Source organism: Conger conger, chromosome 15 (assembly GCF_963514075.1).
Source record: "Conger conger chromosome 15, fConCon1.1, whole genome shotgun sequence".
NCBI classification, from domain to species: Eukaryota; Metazoa; Chordata; class Actinopteri; order Anguilliformes; family Congridae; genus Conger; species Conger conger.
The window spans coordinates 31,494,446-31,511,379 of NC_083774.1; the positions used below are offsets into that span (position 1 = coordinate 31,494,446).

The following is a 16,934-nucleotide window of genomic DNA, read 5'->3' on the forward strand; positions in this document are numbered from 1 at the left end:
ACGGACGTGCGGCCCTCTCCTTCGTGGGCCAGTTATTATTAAACGATAAGTTTGGTCACGGCGTGCCACCGCACCGTGGGTCGCCCGGGCCCATTCAAAACAAAGGAGAAGCACTCAGCTGTGTCATTTAGGCCTCACATTTCAAATGAACATTCTTCTGAAGGAAGTAAGCCACATAAAACCACATTCTTCTTCTTCTTCTTCTTGATATTATCATTATTATTATTATTATTATTATTAAGCCACATAAAAGCACACTATTATTATTATTATTATTAAGCCACGTAAAAACACATTCTCACTGACAATTGGGCACGGTCTGTTCGCCCCATGAGGCTGGGTTGAGATTAAGGTTTTAGTAATTACCAGGGCTTATTATGGGAGAAAGCGTTAGTGTTGGTGTTACTAGGCGTAAACAGGCATCTGGTGTCAGCAGCACCCTGGTACCACTCACATTGAGGGGGGTAAGGGGGTACCCTCCCTGCTGCCTGTGGAGCACGTGTGCCCATGTTTGGACACAGGTCTGTCTGTCTGTCTGTCTGTCTGTCTGTCTGTCTGTCCGTCTGCCCGCCTACCCGCCTGCTTGTCTTCCTTCCTGTCTGTCTGTTTGTCTGCCTGCCTGTCTGGCTGTCTGTCTGTCTGTCTGTCTGTCTGCCTGCCTGCCTGCAGCCAAAGCCTCCATATGCCTGACCAGATGACTCCAGTTCTACAAAAACCCCAACCTCTACACTCAGCCCAGACTGGGCACACCCTGGGAGCTGCTAACGCACACACGCACACAGCACACACACAGCATACATGTGGGACCATGACATCTACAGAACACACAAACATGCACACAGCATACACACATGACCATGACATGCACGCACACAGCATACACGCGTATATGGATGTAAAAACCCTCAAATTAAAGTCTGCACTTTAACTAATTAGGTTATTATATTTCAACTGTTTGTTCGCTGGAGTACAGAGCGAAAACAACAAAAGTGTCACTGTCCAAATACTTATGGGTTGCACAGTATTTAACAGACAATTAAAGAAAAGTCTCAAATACATATAATATGAAATATATCAGTATTTGTCCAATCCTTTTTTTGTGTACCCCACTACGACATTAAATAGGTAAGACTTTTGTGTTAAAACATTGTTACAAGACCATTGTCAATCCCTTCCTATCATTGAAAAAGGCTGACTGACATGTTGACTCACCCTCTGCCTGTATTTACAGTCCTTAAATTCGGGTTTCAGAATATACATTTGACGAACCGACAATTTGTACCAAAACATTGTATAGCTGCACAATAATTCAAGCTCATTGGTTGAAAATTGGTTCTAATTGCCACAGCCAATGGTGTTTCAATGTGAGCACGTTCACAGAGAAGGGGGAGGGATAAACAGTGTTCTGGTTTGAGGGTGTTTGTTCCTCTCTTGACTGTTAGAAGTCCGAAATTACCTATAGTACGTTTAAGTCTTCCATCATTTCAATCATTAAACAGAAGTTACAACTGTTTGGTGCCTCCCAAAAGCAGGCACCAAAAAATGTCAGTGATACTCAGTTAGAACCCTTTGCCTTCAAATGTGAATCTAACATTCAAACAACTATCCAAACACACTTAGCTGCCTTGCGGATGTTATCGTTATGTGCATCTAAAACGGCTAAAGATGCTATCTCTGATGAGATAAATGATTGAAAATAAAGATAATGAAACTGTATGAAGATAGTTAAAGTCAAAGGAAAATAGGTGAAAAAATAAGAGTTAGCAAAACTGGAGTTCAAAAAATGATTGCAAGATGCAGAGAGTATTTGACTCTGCGAACAACCGTGCAAGAACTGGTAGACAGTCCTTAAAAATTGTATCTTTTTAAACAAAACAAAAAAGTTTGATTCTTGCTTCACATCGAAAGATATCATCAAGTATTTCTGTAAATTCTTACACTGTGAGAAGACAGTCGATGCTCTGGGTCTGAAAGGATGTGTAGCTGTCAAAAACCATGACGGAAATAAATCTTCTTTATCGCATATCATGCGATACCCTCTGGACAATGGGGGCAAATTCATTCTACAGCCAGATAATGAGCACACTGCTAAGAAGACCAAGCTGCTGGTGTTCTCACAACAATGGACTGACCACCCCAGAGTCCAGACCTCAACATCATTGAATGTGGTCAGGATTACTTCGCTCGGGAGAAGGAGAAAATGCAACCAACTTTGGAACCATTTGGAGATGTTTAAAAGAACCAGGTTTCTCAAAACAAGAGCAAGTCTCCCAGAAAGAATAGAAGCTGTAATAAAGGGTGGACACACTAAATATTGAAAGATTTGATACTGTATACAGTTTTGCAGGTTTCTGTGTAATTTTGTGTTAAATATGTGTTTGTTGCATAATTTTCTGACACTGAAAAACAAATAAGTTGCTCTTAACGGCTTTCACTGGAAAGGAAATAAAAGAAAGAGGGCTCTCTGACTTTGCACAGTACATTTACATTTACATTTTAGTCATTTGGCAGACGCTTTTAATCCAAAGCGACTTACAAATGCATAGGTTATTCCACAAGTTAAAGCATCACATCTAGTACTAGTAACCAGTAAAATACACATGAAGTACTAGTAGTAGTGGTAGTATAGCATCATTAATATACACCAGTACACAAAAAAGACAAGGAGTAAAAGTCTACTATCATTTATATCATACTTTATTCAGAGACCCATTGAATTTCTTTTTTACTTTTGCAACAAATAAATGAAAATATTGCTTCAGTAATATGTGCAGATGAAAACATGGATTCTAGGACAAATGTTGCTGTTTTGTGAAAGTAGGCTTGAAGTTAATACCATGTGCAAAGGCCTACCAGAATCACTGTGATTAAAACCACGCAAGTCTTGTGAAAGAATACGGGATAAACTGAGCAGTCTATAACCTCTGCCAATAGCTAAAATCAAATGAAACGCAAACACTTTACGTATTAGTTTTGCACGCCAGAATGTATTCATATTATGCAAAAGGTTCATGAGATGCCCACTGGAATTCCTATAACTACCACATTATGAGTACTGTGCACGTGCACTCACTCTCTCACTCTCTCTCACACACACACACACACACACACACACACACACACACACACACACACACACACACACACACACAGAAACAATATACCCCACACACACACACACACACAGAAACAATATACCCCACACTCTCTCTCACACACACACACACACACACACACACACACACACACACACACACACACACACACACACAGAAACAATATACCCCACACTCTCTCACACACACACAGAAACAATATACCCCACACTCTCTCACACACACACACACACACACACACAGAAATAATATACCCCACATTCTCTCACACACACACAGAAACAATATACCCCGCACTCTCTCTCACACACACACACACGCAAACACACAGAAACAATATACCCCACACTCTCTCTCACACACAGAAACAATATACCCCACATTCTCTCACACACACACACACAGAAACAATATACCCCACACTCTCTCTCACACACACACACAGAAATAATATACCCCACACTCTCTCTCACACACAGAAACAATATAACCCACACTCTCTCACTCACGCACAGAAACAACACTCTCTCTCACACACACACACACACACACACACACACACACACACACACACACACACACACACACACAGAAACAATATACCCCACACTCTCCCACACCCACACAAAAACAATATACTCGACACACACACACACACACACACACTTACACAGAAACAATACACTCCACACACACACACACACACACACACACACAACTGCAATGCCCAGAAAAGACACACAGAGCCCACACACACACTGCACACAGGCCACAATGCACACAGATACAAAATACACATGCATGCACATATACATACATAAATAAGCACAATGAATACAAACGTGAATACATAAATATATGCATCTGATGCACACCCAACCCATCCTAAACCACATACAATACGCATAAGTACCAAAAACACAAAATCCACCACACATCCTCACAACACAGAATAGAAACAGACACAAACACAAGCTAAACAAGCAAGGATTAACAAAGATGTTTGAGTGGGAAAAGCTGATATAATCTAACCATTTATAAAAACAACCATCCACACCGATGCAATACAGTTCAACTGAAACATGACATTCATGGCTTTGAGACAATGAAACCGAACAAACAGTCACATGAACCGCTGCTGGGTGCTGTCTGCTGTAGGTCCAACATACACACAGACCTGGTCTTGTGTAGGTCCAACATATACACAGAACTGGTCTTGTGTAGGTCCAACATACACACAGAACTGGTCTTGTGTAGGTCCAACATACCCACAGAACTGGTCTTGTGGAGGTCCAACATACACACAGAACTGGTCTTGTGGAGGACCAACATACACATAGACCTGGTCTTGTGTAGGTCCAACATACCCACAGAACTGGTCTTGTGGAGGTCCAACATACACACAGAACTGGTCTTGTGGAGGACCAACATACACACAGACCTGGTCTTGTGGAGGACCAACATACACACAGACCTGGTCTTGTGTAGGTCCAACATACACACAGAACTGTTCTTGTGTAGGTCCGACATACACACAAAACTGGTCTTGGGGAGGTCCAACATACACACAGACCAAGGTCTTGCATAGGTCCGACATACACAAAGGATCTGTCTTCTGTAGATCCAAGAAGAGAACACAGAACACGGTACGGGAGCTGGCTTACCTGCACGAGGTGCGCGGGCACGGTCACCATGGCGACGGAGAGCGAGGAGCGGAGCAGGGCACGGAGGCCGTACAGGAAGGTGGTGAGGCCCGCGGCGTGGCCCGGGCTCTCCGAGCAGCAGATATCGTCCCCCCACAGAGCGGAGCCGAGGGACTGCAGCCCGATCCTCAGCACGTTCCTGGATTTCTGCGGAGGGGACGGGGGACTGGCGTCAGCCAGCGGGCACGGCTGTCCCGCGCAGAGGGGTCGCGCTCTCCCCGCTCCGGCCCGCTGTCCGAGATCGGGAACCGCTGGCAGTCAGACCCTTCTCTGAGACGGGCTCTCGGGTTCTCCCGAGGACGAGCAATGGGGGCTTCGCATGATCTCTGTGGAAAAGCCCCAGCGAACGCCCCCTCAGCCCCGAGACCCGATTGTTGGGCCACGGAGCCGCCCGGGACAGGCCCACAATGAGGCAGCGAGGAGCCGTCTAGACTCGCCTTTCAAAATGTCCGCCGCCTTCACAAAAGGAGAGGGGTACTTTTTTGGCACGCCAAACCCAGGGGGTGAGGCAGTTGGCGTGGGTCTTAAGCGTTGGCTCTTTCTGAAGACGAGGAAACGGGCCAAGGAACGGGGAGCGGGGGGTCGCTCCCAGCAGGATGTTCTCACTCACTCAGAAAAGATCAATTCCTCCAGCACTCCCCAATATGCCCCCCCACGCCACATCCCTCCCCAACACGCCCTGTCCCCCACCCTGCAGCCTTCCCCAACACGACCCCCCCCACGCCACATCCCTCCCCAACACGCCCTGTCCCCCACCCTGCAGCCCTCCCCAACACGACCCCCCCCACCCCACATCCCTCCCCAACACGCCCTGTCCCCCACCCTGCTGCCCTCCCCAACCGGCGCCCTGACCCCCACCCTGCAGCCCTCCCCAACCGGCGCCCTGACCCCGCATCCCTCCCCAACACGCCCTGTCCCCCACCCCTCATCAATCCCCAACATGACCCCCCCACCCCGCATTCCTCCCCAACAAGCCCTGTCCCCCACCCATCATCCGTCCCCAACATGACCCCCCCCACCCCTCATCCCTCCCCAACACAACACTCCAACCCTCATCCCTCCCCAACACGACCCTCCCAAGCCCGCATCCCGCCCCAACACGCTGTTTCTTTCACAGGTCACACAAGTGAGCGGTAACATGTGAAATGCTCTCACTGTTGCAGTAATTTGATAGGATTGAGCCTTGTTTATCCCCAGCTTTGGTGCTCTCTACGCCTGCTCCAGGCAGGGTTATATCCGTATTTGTGAGGGTGATCTATGCTGAAGGTCTTTACCGACGTGCCACTGGATACTTCTAAAACAAAAGACCACTTATATATCTTCGCAAGCTATTACAGAACTGAGCTGATGTCCATGCGATGTCCTGTACCATGTTAATCTCACATTGAAAGAAGGCCTAAATGTTTTCTGATCGCTCGGCACAGAACAACCTATCTAAACGCCAACTATTAAATATGTCAAAAGCCAACTTGCCCTTCAGACGCGCAATGCCGAAACCGTGTAAGATTCTCATTGCCAGCACAATAGGAGTTTGGCTTGTCAGCAAGAGCTTGAAACTATACAGCGAACTAAACAATGGCTGTCCCTTACCAAGTCTTCCTACCCTCAGGAGACATGGGGCCAGTTTCTGCCCATCAAGCGGGGACATCTTACACAAATAAACCTCATTGTTTTCTGAGGGATCACTTCTCTACGGCAGGCCTCGCTCACTGGTTCCCAGAGACCAGGAGTCGCTGTTCAGCTTTCTCTCAGCCCCTCTATGTGTGTGTGTGTGTGTGTGTGTGTGTGTGTGTACAGTGTGTGTGTGTGTGTGCACTGTAGTCAGGCACTCGGAGCAGAGCTGTCAGCGTGTTGGAGTTCTCCGGGACCGGCGACACTGTGGGAACTGTTATGACATGCCTGTTGCCATGGTGACCCCAGGGGAGAAAGGGGGGGTGGGGGGGTTGAGGTGCCTGCCAGGGACCAATTTACCCCTCCAGAGGGCTGTCCTCCCAGCAGGACGTACACGTCTACTCAGCGCCCACCCCGAACCCCCCGCCCCCCCCCGTCTGAATACTTCACCCACCGCAACCCTCCCTGAACACAGAGGACAGGACATGGAACCAACCAGGTAAGAACACGAGGATTTATACTTTCCCACACATTTTCATTCAGAGGTGCGTCTGGAACACACAGCTTAGTCAGTCCCACAGTCATTTCATCGCTTATATCACCCAAAGACAGACGTATTCCCCTGGCAGGAAGGTAGGGCAAATGTCTGACTGAGATTTAAGGTCTGCAATGCCATCGCGATGGCCCTGATACCCTTCTTATGTGGAGCCTGGTTTGACCTGCCTCTTGTGTGTACATCCCCGTCACCGGAACCACTACTCGGAGCAGGGCTGCCCAACCCTGTTCCTGGAGATCTACCATCCCCCGCACACCTCATTCAACAGCTAGAGATCTTATTGAGTTGCCAATGAGTTGAATCCGTTGTGCTTTGGGTTGGAGTTGAAAACATACAGGATGGTAGATCTCCAGGAACAGGCTTAGGCAGCCCTCACTCATATCGATTTTCAACTACAGTGATGAAAGTCAAGGTGTAGCGTCTGAGGGCAAGGCTCAGCAAGTTGTGAATTTAGCAGGGATAATATTTTTCAAATGCGTGACACTCAGTGGACATATTGTCTTACCGATACATGTCTTACTGAGGAAGAACAAATATGAATTTTCAGAGAACGAGGAGGTGACAGTCCAAATGCACAAGAGACAACTTTGAGCAAACCATCCGACCATCCCGCTGTGAGGTTCCGTTGGTGCTTTCGCTTCAAACCGAGCGCTATCCTCCATCTCCAGCAGATGTTTAAAGCAGAAAGAGACCAGTAACATTAAAGCAGAAAGAGATCAGTAACATTGTGCGGTTGCTCAACAGCACTGAAAAGTAGGGGCTGGTTTTACAAATGGACTTGAGACAAGATGGCGGCGTGCTGAAAGGCCACATAGCACACTCCTTTCTGTTTGAAAGGAGAGCAGACATGACTTCGGGTTTCGGTTATTCAGACAGGAGGGAAGCTGAAAAAGTAATGGCTAAAGAGATGACTGGTCAGGAGGTGTCGGCATGGTGGGGGTCGAACGTACGGCTGGAGCTTGGGCCGCCCAGCGGACAGCACACCGGGCGTGAAGCGAGGCGTCTGCTCCATTTAACTCACAGGCTGGTTAAACCCTGCCCCTGGGCTGCTAATCAGCGCTACCCACTTCCATCCAGCTGTATAATAAACAGGCTAATCTGTCAAACATGAGCCACATAAGCTGGGTTCCACGCAAACAAATAATGACACGCTGTAATTTAATGTCTCGGGTCACGTTACAGAACCAGGCTAGCGTGGTGCGGGTAGCAGCGCAGGGCTCGTCCAATGAGAAAGGGACGCGGAGGAAGGCTTGGGGAGTCACAGGGGTGACGGCTTAATGAGAGCGAACGTATTGCCAACGCTCTGTTTCCTTCTCCCCTGTTGACTCGAGAGGTGCCTGGAAACAACTTGTTGGCAGCGAGCTCCCGGCGGCCTCCGGAGGACACGGTGAAAACAACATTAGGCGCCTGATTAAGGAGGCGGTGGAGGCTGAGGGCGGGGTTGGAGGAAGGGGGCGGGCGCGCAGAGCCGTGGAACCTACCTGGGGTGTGGATCCATCGAAGCCCTGGCTGTGGATCGCTCCCTGGACGGACCGGAGCAGGGCGCGGTACCCCTCGTTCATCTGGCTGTGGGACACACAGAAGAGCGCGCTCACGTGGACCTTCAGAAACTCAGCACTACCCTGATGAGCAACCGAACCTAGAGTACCGTCAATGACATCACACGGTTTCGTCCATAGAGCTCTGGGGGGCAGAGCCATTTCCTTGTGGGAGACAATGGCGTATGAACCCTTTCAGATCAGAGTGACTCGGACAGAAGTCTCAGTGGAGAAAGTCTCAATATGGCAATTATTTATTCATGACAAATAATTAAATTAAGTATGTATTAAATGTACATTTGTCTGTGTGCATGACATGTGTCTGTGTGCATCAAAGATGGGAGTGTGGATCTCTTGGTCTTGGTCTCCAGACCACGCCAACCCATGTCCAATCCATACGTGTGTGCACGTGTGTGTGTGTGTGTGCACGTGTGTGTGTGTGTGTGTGTCTGAGTGCATCACAGATGGGAGTCTAGATCTCTTGGTCATGGTCTCTAGATCACAAATCCGAGTTTTTAGTCTGGATCTTGGTCTCGACCCTGACAGTCTTAGTCTGGGTCTTGGCCTAATATCTTGGTCTTGGGCAAAAAGACAAAGTTCTCTCTGATTTCAACTTTGCTTTGTAGTGTATATTGGAGCACTCTACCCATGGCTGCCTAGTAACATGGCAATAAAGGAAGAAACAATAAAGATTCAGAGATAATGGACCCCAAAAACTGCAAGTAATTCAATTAGCACCCAGTTTAACTGAATACAATCATGAAACACCCATGAATATCTGCTATATGATGTCTAGATTATCATACCAAGCCAGCTAGGCAGATACAGTTTTCTTTTACCACAGCTAATATTGAAGCAAACTTAAGAGGCGTTATTACATGAATAAATGGCATCTCTTTCAGTTCTTAGCATTCTTACTGATGGTGTATGCTAGCTGTCTCAATATGAAACACCCTTTGCAAAGTCATCAATCAACAGGAAAATTGCCTAGCATTAATACGCACATGACATGGACTTTGTTTTGTTTATTATTGGCATTCCAGACCCGGCCATTGTGAAATTCACTTCAGGGGAAATTTCATGAACAAAACGTAATTGCAACCCAAAGACCCAGAGGTGACATGACACGGCCAGAATGCACACTTACCAACCCTGTTCTGCAAAATAACACCTCAAAACAATGTGACCTACAGACGGAGAGCAGCAGTGAGCTTCAACGCACTTTCCCGTGTTTGGCATCGCTGAGAGCAGTGCCTACGCCGTCTTCAGCAACCTCAAGGTTTCACGGAAAATATCGATAGGCCAAACGGAGGAATCGATGTAAAGGTGGAGACGTGGGCGGAGACAGACGCCAGCTCCCGCGGCCGTGGCAGGACGGCGCGGGACGTGAACCTGCTGAGGACGCGGCGGCTTCATTCCGGCGGGAAACGGGCGATTAATGAAGCGGCTCGAAGGATGACAACGACACGGCGTCTCCGCATTAAAACACGGATCAGGAGCGCGGCACTAATGACGGCCTTCAGCGCAAACACACAGCTCATACGGTAGGCGTTTTAAACCCTCACCGCCTGCTTCACTTTCTCCCCCCACTTTCTCCCTGCTCCCCTCTTTCTTTCCCCCTCTCCATCCCCCTCTTAACATATCCACCTACTCCTCTCTTCCTCTCTCCATCTCTCCCTCTCAACCTATCCACCTACTCCTCTCTTCCTCTCTCCATCTCTCCCTCTCAACCTATCTACCTACTCCTCTCTTCCTCTCTCCATCTCTCCCTCTCAACCTATCTACCTACTCCTCCTCTCTTCCTCCTCCTCTCATCCCCTTCTATCTCCCTCCTTATGTGTCATTACCAGCAGCTGAATCATTGTAGACCTTCTCTTCGGTTGTGGACATCCATCCCTCTCTTAGTGACCTGACTGCTCTACCACAGGCTCCAGCAGTTTTTCTTGGAAAGTAAGAACAAAAAATAAGCTTTTGTAAATACCAGCTGAATCATATGTGGCACGTGTGACATTTGAAATGTTTGGGTCAGAACAAACTCCTTATGCAGGGCTGACTGTTACGGTGCAACAAAATGATTATTTATTTGTTGGTGGGTTCCCAATAACATTCACACATTTGTTTATTCACATATTTACAATGAGGCAACCTTATTTTGTGATACTATTGGATTCATACATTTATGTAAAAAAAATAAAATAATAATAATAATTCTTATGAGCCTTTGTTTAATGCAGAAACACAGGACAGATAAATATAACAAAAACCCCAATCATTAATTTATTCTGAATGCGATAATGAGTCATGGGCATTCCTGAGTTTCATATAAAAAGATTTTAAATTGCATTGACAAGTGACATTTGTTAAATGTCAAATACATCCTTCAACATGGGGAAAAAAGGCCCTTTTCCTGTTTGGAGTGAATACTTGTCAAATTTCACAACTCACAAGATGCTAAAAATCCCGGGTTGCATGAATGCCAAACTATGTGCGTTGCCATCTTCCCGTTTGTGGTACTGTGAGTTTGTGAGACTTTTTGGCTGTCATCAAATACAGCTTACTTCAACACTCAAAAAAAGGATTTTGTTTTACAAATACACCTCTGACTGATCGGCCCTGACACAAGCTTGGAGTGTGAATGACCCCGTTAAGACCAAAACGCATTCAGATTCCACCAAACAATACTGCCCTCTCACCCTGCTGTGCTAAACACCATTCATTTGCCCTGAATAAAATACAAAAAATAAATGTTTTTTTTTCTTTGCAGCCTCCCCCCCCCCAATCCACCCCCTGCCCTCGTGTTCCAGTTTGGGGAGAGAAGTACACACTTCCCACTGTCGCCATTGTGTTTAATAAATTGTATCATGGTCTTCCCACTGAGCTTATTTCATACAGATAATGACAAGAGCTAGGTGATAATCCACGAGAGCAAATGTGTGAGCTAATTAAGATTATACCCCCAGACCAGCGGTACAGTAGCACTTGGCAAGACGCTGTCTGCATTGCAAAAGCAGCCTCTATTTAAACAACAGGGTCCATGTCACCTAGAGAGCAATTTATACCAATTATACCTTATCATAAAATCTCCCAATTTAATAGTCAGGAAATCTACATGGGGGCACCCGCTATGTGCAAGAGGCCACAGCTAAATGATCCATTTCTAGTCAATGAGCTGTCATTTTGTCTGGCTGATGTGCTCCCACTTTGAAGGATATTACGGTTGTCTGAAATTTAGCAGATGCCAGCTGGAGAAACCCTGGAGGTCAGAAGAATAACCGGAGACAGCGATGTCCCACATCATCAATGAATTTTAATGAGAGGAGAAGGATGGTGCACGTCACCCGAAAGTACTGAAGTGGTCTAACTGTTGACCGTTATCTTTCATGAATTAGAAATATAGCAGCTGTCTTCTGCTTCTATTGCCTTCCTGCACGAGTATACAGCTGCCTTCTGAGGCAGCTGCCCCAGGACGCGTGAAGTTAATCTCTCCCAAAGGGACCCCCTCCAAAGGGACCCCCCCCAAAGGGACCCCCCGCTCCTGCCCAACCATGAAGATAGTGCCCATGGCTGGGGCCAAGGCAGTGAGAAGGCAGTAAGATGGATAGATAGAATTATGGAATTCAGACAATTGAAAGATACAGAAGTGGTAAGATATAGCCGGATTTTGTGGTATACAAACAACTTTTGATTTAGAAGTCTGCTAATACTGTGGATGTGTGGCTTATATGTGAGGTGAGAATTCAAAGTGATAGCCAGGTATTTATAGGTATTTGTGATGTTCAGTGGATGTTGTAGCAAAGTGACAGGGTACTTATAGAGGGAATGTAATCAGCTATTCATTTGGAATTTATTTGGTTTGAACCTGAGAGGAAAAGTAGTGTCATCAGCATATAAAAGACAGTTTGGATGCTGACATACTGTTGGCAGATCATTTATGTGAAACAAGAATAATAATGGTCCTAGAATGGACCCTTGAGGTACCCTAATTTTACATGGGGACGGAGTGGCCAATTTGTACAAGCTACAATTTGTTAGATAGGATGATAACATTTGGATTGAGGAAGTAGATAGGTTGAAAGTCTGTTTAGCAGTAGCGTGTGACTGACTGTCAAATAACTTATGAAAACTGCACCTGTGATATAACCATTATTTATTATTTATGAGCAGATATGTTCAGTGAGGTAAAGGGAAGCTGCCAGAGTTGACCTTTGCGGATGGAAACCAAACTGGAAATCACTGAGGTAACTATTTATTTCAAGATCTTCCATTCATTGATTTGTCAAGAAGTTTTAACATTACTGGAAAAATTGAGATTGGTCTATATTTGCCCGCAGAGGTCATCAGCTTTGTAAACTGGAGGAATTTTAGAGAGTTTCAAGTGTGAAGGAAAAATAGATTTGTAAATGAGGTGATGGAGAACTGGCAGAAAACTATTTAGGTGTGATTTAATAAAATTAATGTTGAGATTATAGATGTCTGAGGTAGTGGAATGTTTTTGGGAGTATATTATATTTATAATAAATTCATGGGAGACTAAAGAATGGGAATTTAAAATGTGTGTTGAATTATGAAAGACTTTTTAAGAGAGAAGATTAAATATTAAATATTTTGATTAGCACTTAAACACTCCAATTTCAGCCACTGCAGAATTGTGCCAAATTTGCCGGGTCTTATCTAGTAAATAAATAAAGGAGTAATAATATAGAATTGAAGGGAACAAAATTGCTGGAATAGAGTGGCCAAAACATAAAAACTGTAGAAAATTGCGGAAAGTCTGTCAGAAACACCCAGTCTTAATTATGGTCAATAAACAGAAATGTCAGAAACTGACAATTGACTCAAAGTGAGAAGAGAAGCCGAATTATTTTGTTGCGGTTGAAGTCTGGTTTGGCCCTCTTCACTCAGTCACTGCATTCTGGCCGATCCATCTTTCAAACTGCCCAGAGTGTGCAGCCTGCACAGAGCAGAGGGAGAGGTTGTGGCCTATGAAGCATCACAGAGCTTGTAGCGTCCCTCCTGTTTGTGGATTTATTGTTTAATGAAAGACTACTCTTGGCTTTTCACATGCAGTTTAATCAAAATATTTCATATTCTCTCTTAAAAAGTGTTTATTATGTAGGTGGGGCCAGTGAAAATGCAGCTGGGGCCTGTAGAATACTGAAATCCTTAACTCTGAGCCCTGGAGTACGAAGAAGAGTCCAAGGCTGCGATTCAATCAACATTTTTACTCAACTATGATTAATAATTAAAAGCAGGAATATTTTTTCTCTTCACATTTTTTCTCATTGCCAAACTCAGTTTGTGGCGAAAAACTCTAAATCTTGCATTTATCCACAAGTCAAAAGGACAATCGTACATTAAATCCAAACCAAAGATTCTGTAAGCGAAAAGGAATCGCAAGCAACCTAATGACAGGTATTACCTAACCCTCATGAATTAATCATTTATTCATTTTTATCATCGTCATCCAAAAACAGATACTGCTGGTAATTTAATTAATTGTAATTTGATAATAGCCCAAAGAAAATAATTATGACATTGGAGTCATGCAGTCTTGATCTGCTCAATGAAATGTGCTGCAGTGGATGTGTTCATGACAAATCCCCGCTCCGTTCAGTCCAGGACACAGCCAAACGCTGGTTCCTATTGTGCGGCTCAGCCAACAGCTAAGTTGTGCATTGCCCACAGAGCTTAAACAAAAATAAAGAGGTCCTTGCAAAGAGATGGTGATATAGTAGCACGAAACTTTCAAGATTAAATATGCTGCAGTAAATAGTAACCCAGGCTAATGGAGCATATGTTGAAGTTGTGGTCCATTTTAAAATGCAGTGTGCAGTCTCTATTTCCTTCACCTGCAGGCATGCCATTATCGTGCCCTGCATTTGGATGCATTTTGTGGTGAATGTATTCATATATTCTGTTATGCTATGCCAGTCAGGCCATTTAGTCGGTTTAAGTGCCAAAATAAGGCCCTCTCAAACCTGTTATTCTACAAAACATTCATTTATACAATAAAATCCCATCTTAAAATTCTGGGAATTTGATGCAAACAGGAAAGCCAGCTGTTTCATGGCATTACACAGAACAACATGTCATCTAGACAGATAGCAACCTTGCAAAAAGCATTATTGTCCTGGCTTGCCAAGCAAGCTAATTAGCAGCCAGCCAATGAACCAGCCAAGCAGTGCTGACCCACAACAGCGAATGCGACGCAGCGCAGCTAACATCACGCTATCGTTAGCGTAGCGGGCAGAACTCGTAATCACGGTTGCGTCAAATGCTGTGTCACATAATGTGGATGTTATGCTGTATGCAGTTAATACTGCAAGCTCTCCACTGTAATCCACTGGAGGAAGTTGTGTTCAGGGAAGACTCACAAGACACCGCCATGAGTCTCTGGGGAAGATAAACCACCCCAGCCAATCAAGCCAAGCGGCAGAGATCTGCTGCCACCAATCAGATTGCAGGAAACCCGGCCACATGAATGAACGATGTTTCCCGGATGCTCCATCAAATTGTCAGCATGGAAATTGAGATGAATTGAAGGAACCTTTGAATATGTTTGTATCTTTTGAACGTTCACAATGTAACTTCTCTTCATTAAAAAACAGCAAATGTATGATAAACACCACAAAATCTAAATTCTCTCTGGGTTTGCAAATGGCCAGCTAGCCTAAGACAAAGAGCGTGTGAATTATTAAAACAGCAAGAGCAAGAGTACAAACATTTAGCAACATTTTGCTGAGGCAATGGAAAACGTTACTTTCTCTGAGTTTCACACATGAGCTCATTTCACCTGGTGAACAAACACAATAGTTGCTGGCTCGCAAAACTGGGGCCATTTTACCATCCTAATGGCTTCATGTATAAATTGTTAAAAGACTGTTTGCTGAAATAAAATGGGAGAGCTTCATAAAATGTCCTTCCCCGTAAGAAGCGGAGCAGATTGGTTTGTTTGCCCAGCCGAGCCAGGCCTGCAAAGAGAAGCCCTGACCTTTGATTACGGAAGGCAGCCGAACGGCAGAAAACCCAAAAGCAAACACGCTGTTATTTGCCTAAACTCGCCAAACCTTTTTACTTAGCAATTTGCTGCTTGAAAAGACAGACGCATTTCTCAAAATGAAAGGAAAATCACATTATATTACCACTTTATTAACCAATTAGATGCAGTAAAAAGGACGACCCATAACCGATATTTTAAGTGCCTAATTGGAAATTAAGGAGAAATATTCGGAGTGCAAAACAGTGAGTGGCACGCCCTGCTCACCTGGATTCAGCGGCTGAACTGTGAGTGACTTCACTGGATTCAGCGGCTAAACTGTGAGTGACTTCACTGGATTCAGCGGCTAAACTGTGAGTGACTTCACTGGATTCAGCGGCTGAACTGTGAGTGACATCACTGGATTCAGCGGCTGAACTGTGAGTGACATCACTGGATTCAGCGGCTGAACTGTGAGTGGCACACCCTGCTCACCTGGATTCAGCGGCTGAACTGTGAGTGACATCACTGGATTCAGCGGCTGAACTGTGAGTGGCACACCCTGCTCACCTGGATTCAGCGGCTGAACTGTGAGTGACTTCACTGGATTCAGCGGCTGAACTGTGAGTGGCACGCCCTGCTCACCTGGACTCAGCGGCTGAATTGTGAGTGACTTCACTGGATTCAGCGGCTGAACTGTGAGTGGCACGCCCTGCTCACCTGGACTCAGCGGCTGAATTGTGAGTGACTTCACTGGATTCAGCGGCTGAACTGTGAGTGGCACGCCCTGCTCACCTGGACTCAGCGGCTGAACTGTGAGTGACTTCATCAGGCAGGTAGAAGCTGGTGCACTTGGCGGCCTGTCGCATGTCCGCGTCCATCGCCTTGGAAACGTCGTAGTAGTGCCCGAACCGTGAAGAGGAGGCCAGAGCGGTCTGCAGAACAAAGTTTGCAAAGAGTAACGCCACAGCAGGGAACACCAATTTGCCATCGCCATCTTGCAAAAAAGACCCAATAGAACATTTCAGCATATGCTATGGTGGTAGTAATGCTAATGGTATCAATCAGCCATTTTCACTGAAAACTCACTGCCCAAGAATGTGAAAATGTTCTGTTACAATAGACTCAGATATTGCAAGTAGGAAATATGCTTAAAGAACCAGAAATCAGATTTTCCATTCAATCTGAAGTATTCGTCCATTAAAGCCTGCAAACGCTTACAAAACATTACTTATACACTTCTTCGTTTACTGAGATAATGACTGACAGTTTTGTTGAAATGACTACAAAACTGCTAATTTTGTAATTGCCAATAAGCTAAGATAAATATTCTACCGATGGTTAGATACGACTATGAAGGTAAGAAAACATCATTTAACTTCATAAATGAGTTCACTATGTATGCAGTCGTACGCAAAAACTTGGGCACCCCTG

At 45.4% G+C, this 16,934-nt stretch overlaps 1 protein-coding gene across 2 annotated transcripts in view; it reads right to left on the reverse strand.

The window, feature by feature from the left end:
* The window catches only part of elp4 (elongator acetyltransferase complex subunit 4), an 88,779-nt gene that overhangs the window by 52,265 nt on the left and 19,580 nt on the right, over positions 1 to 16,934 (reverse strand). The window contains exons 5-7 of one of the 2 annotated variants that reach the window (XM_061222304.1): positions 16,296 to 16,435; positions 8,468 to 8,552; positions 4,781 to 4,966 (exon numbers count right to left, since the gene is read on the reverse strand). In XM_061222304.1, the coding sequence (XP_061078288.1) occupies positions 4,781 to 4,966; positions 8,468 to 8,552; positions 16,296 to 16,435 (411 nt within the window). The remainder of the gene's footprint in view (positions 1 to 4,780; positions 4,967 to 8,467; positions 8,553 to 16,295; positions 16,436 to 16,934) is intronic. The other variant, XM_061222305.1, reaches the window with a different exon arrangement.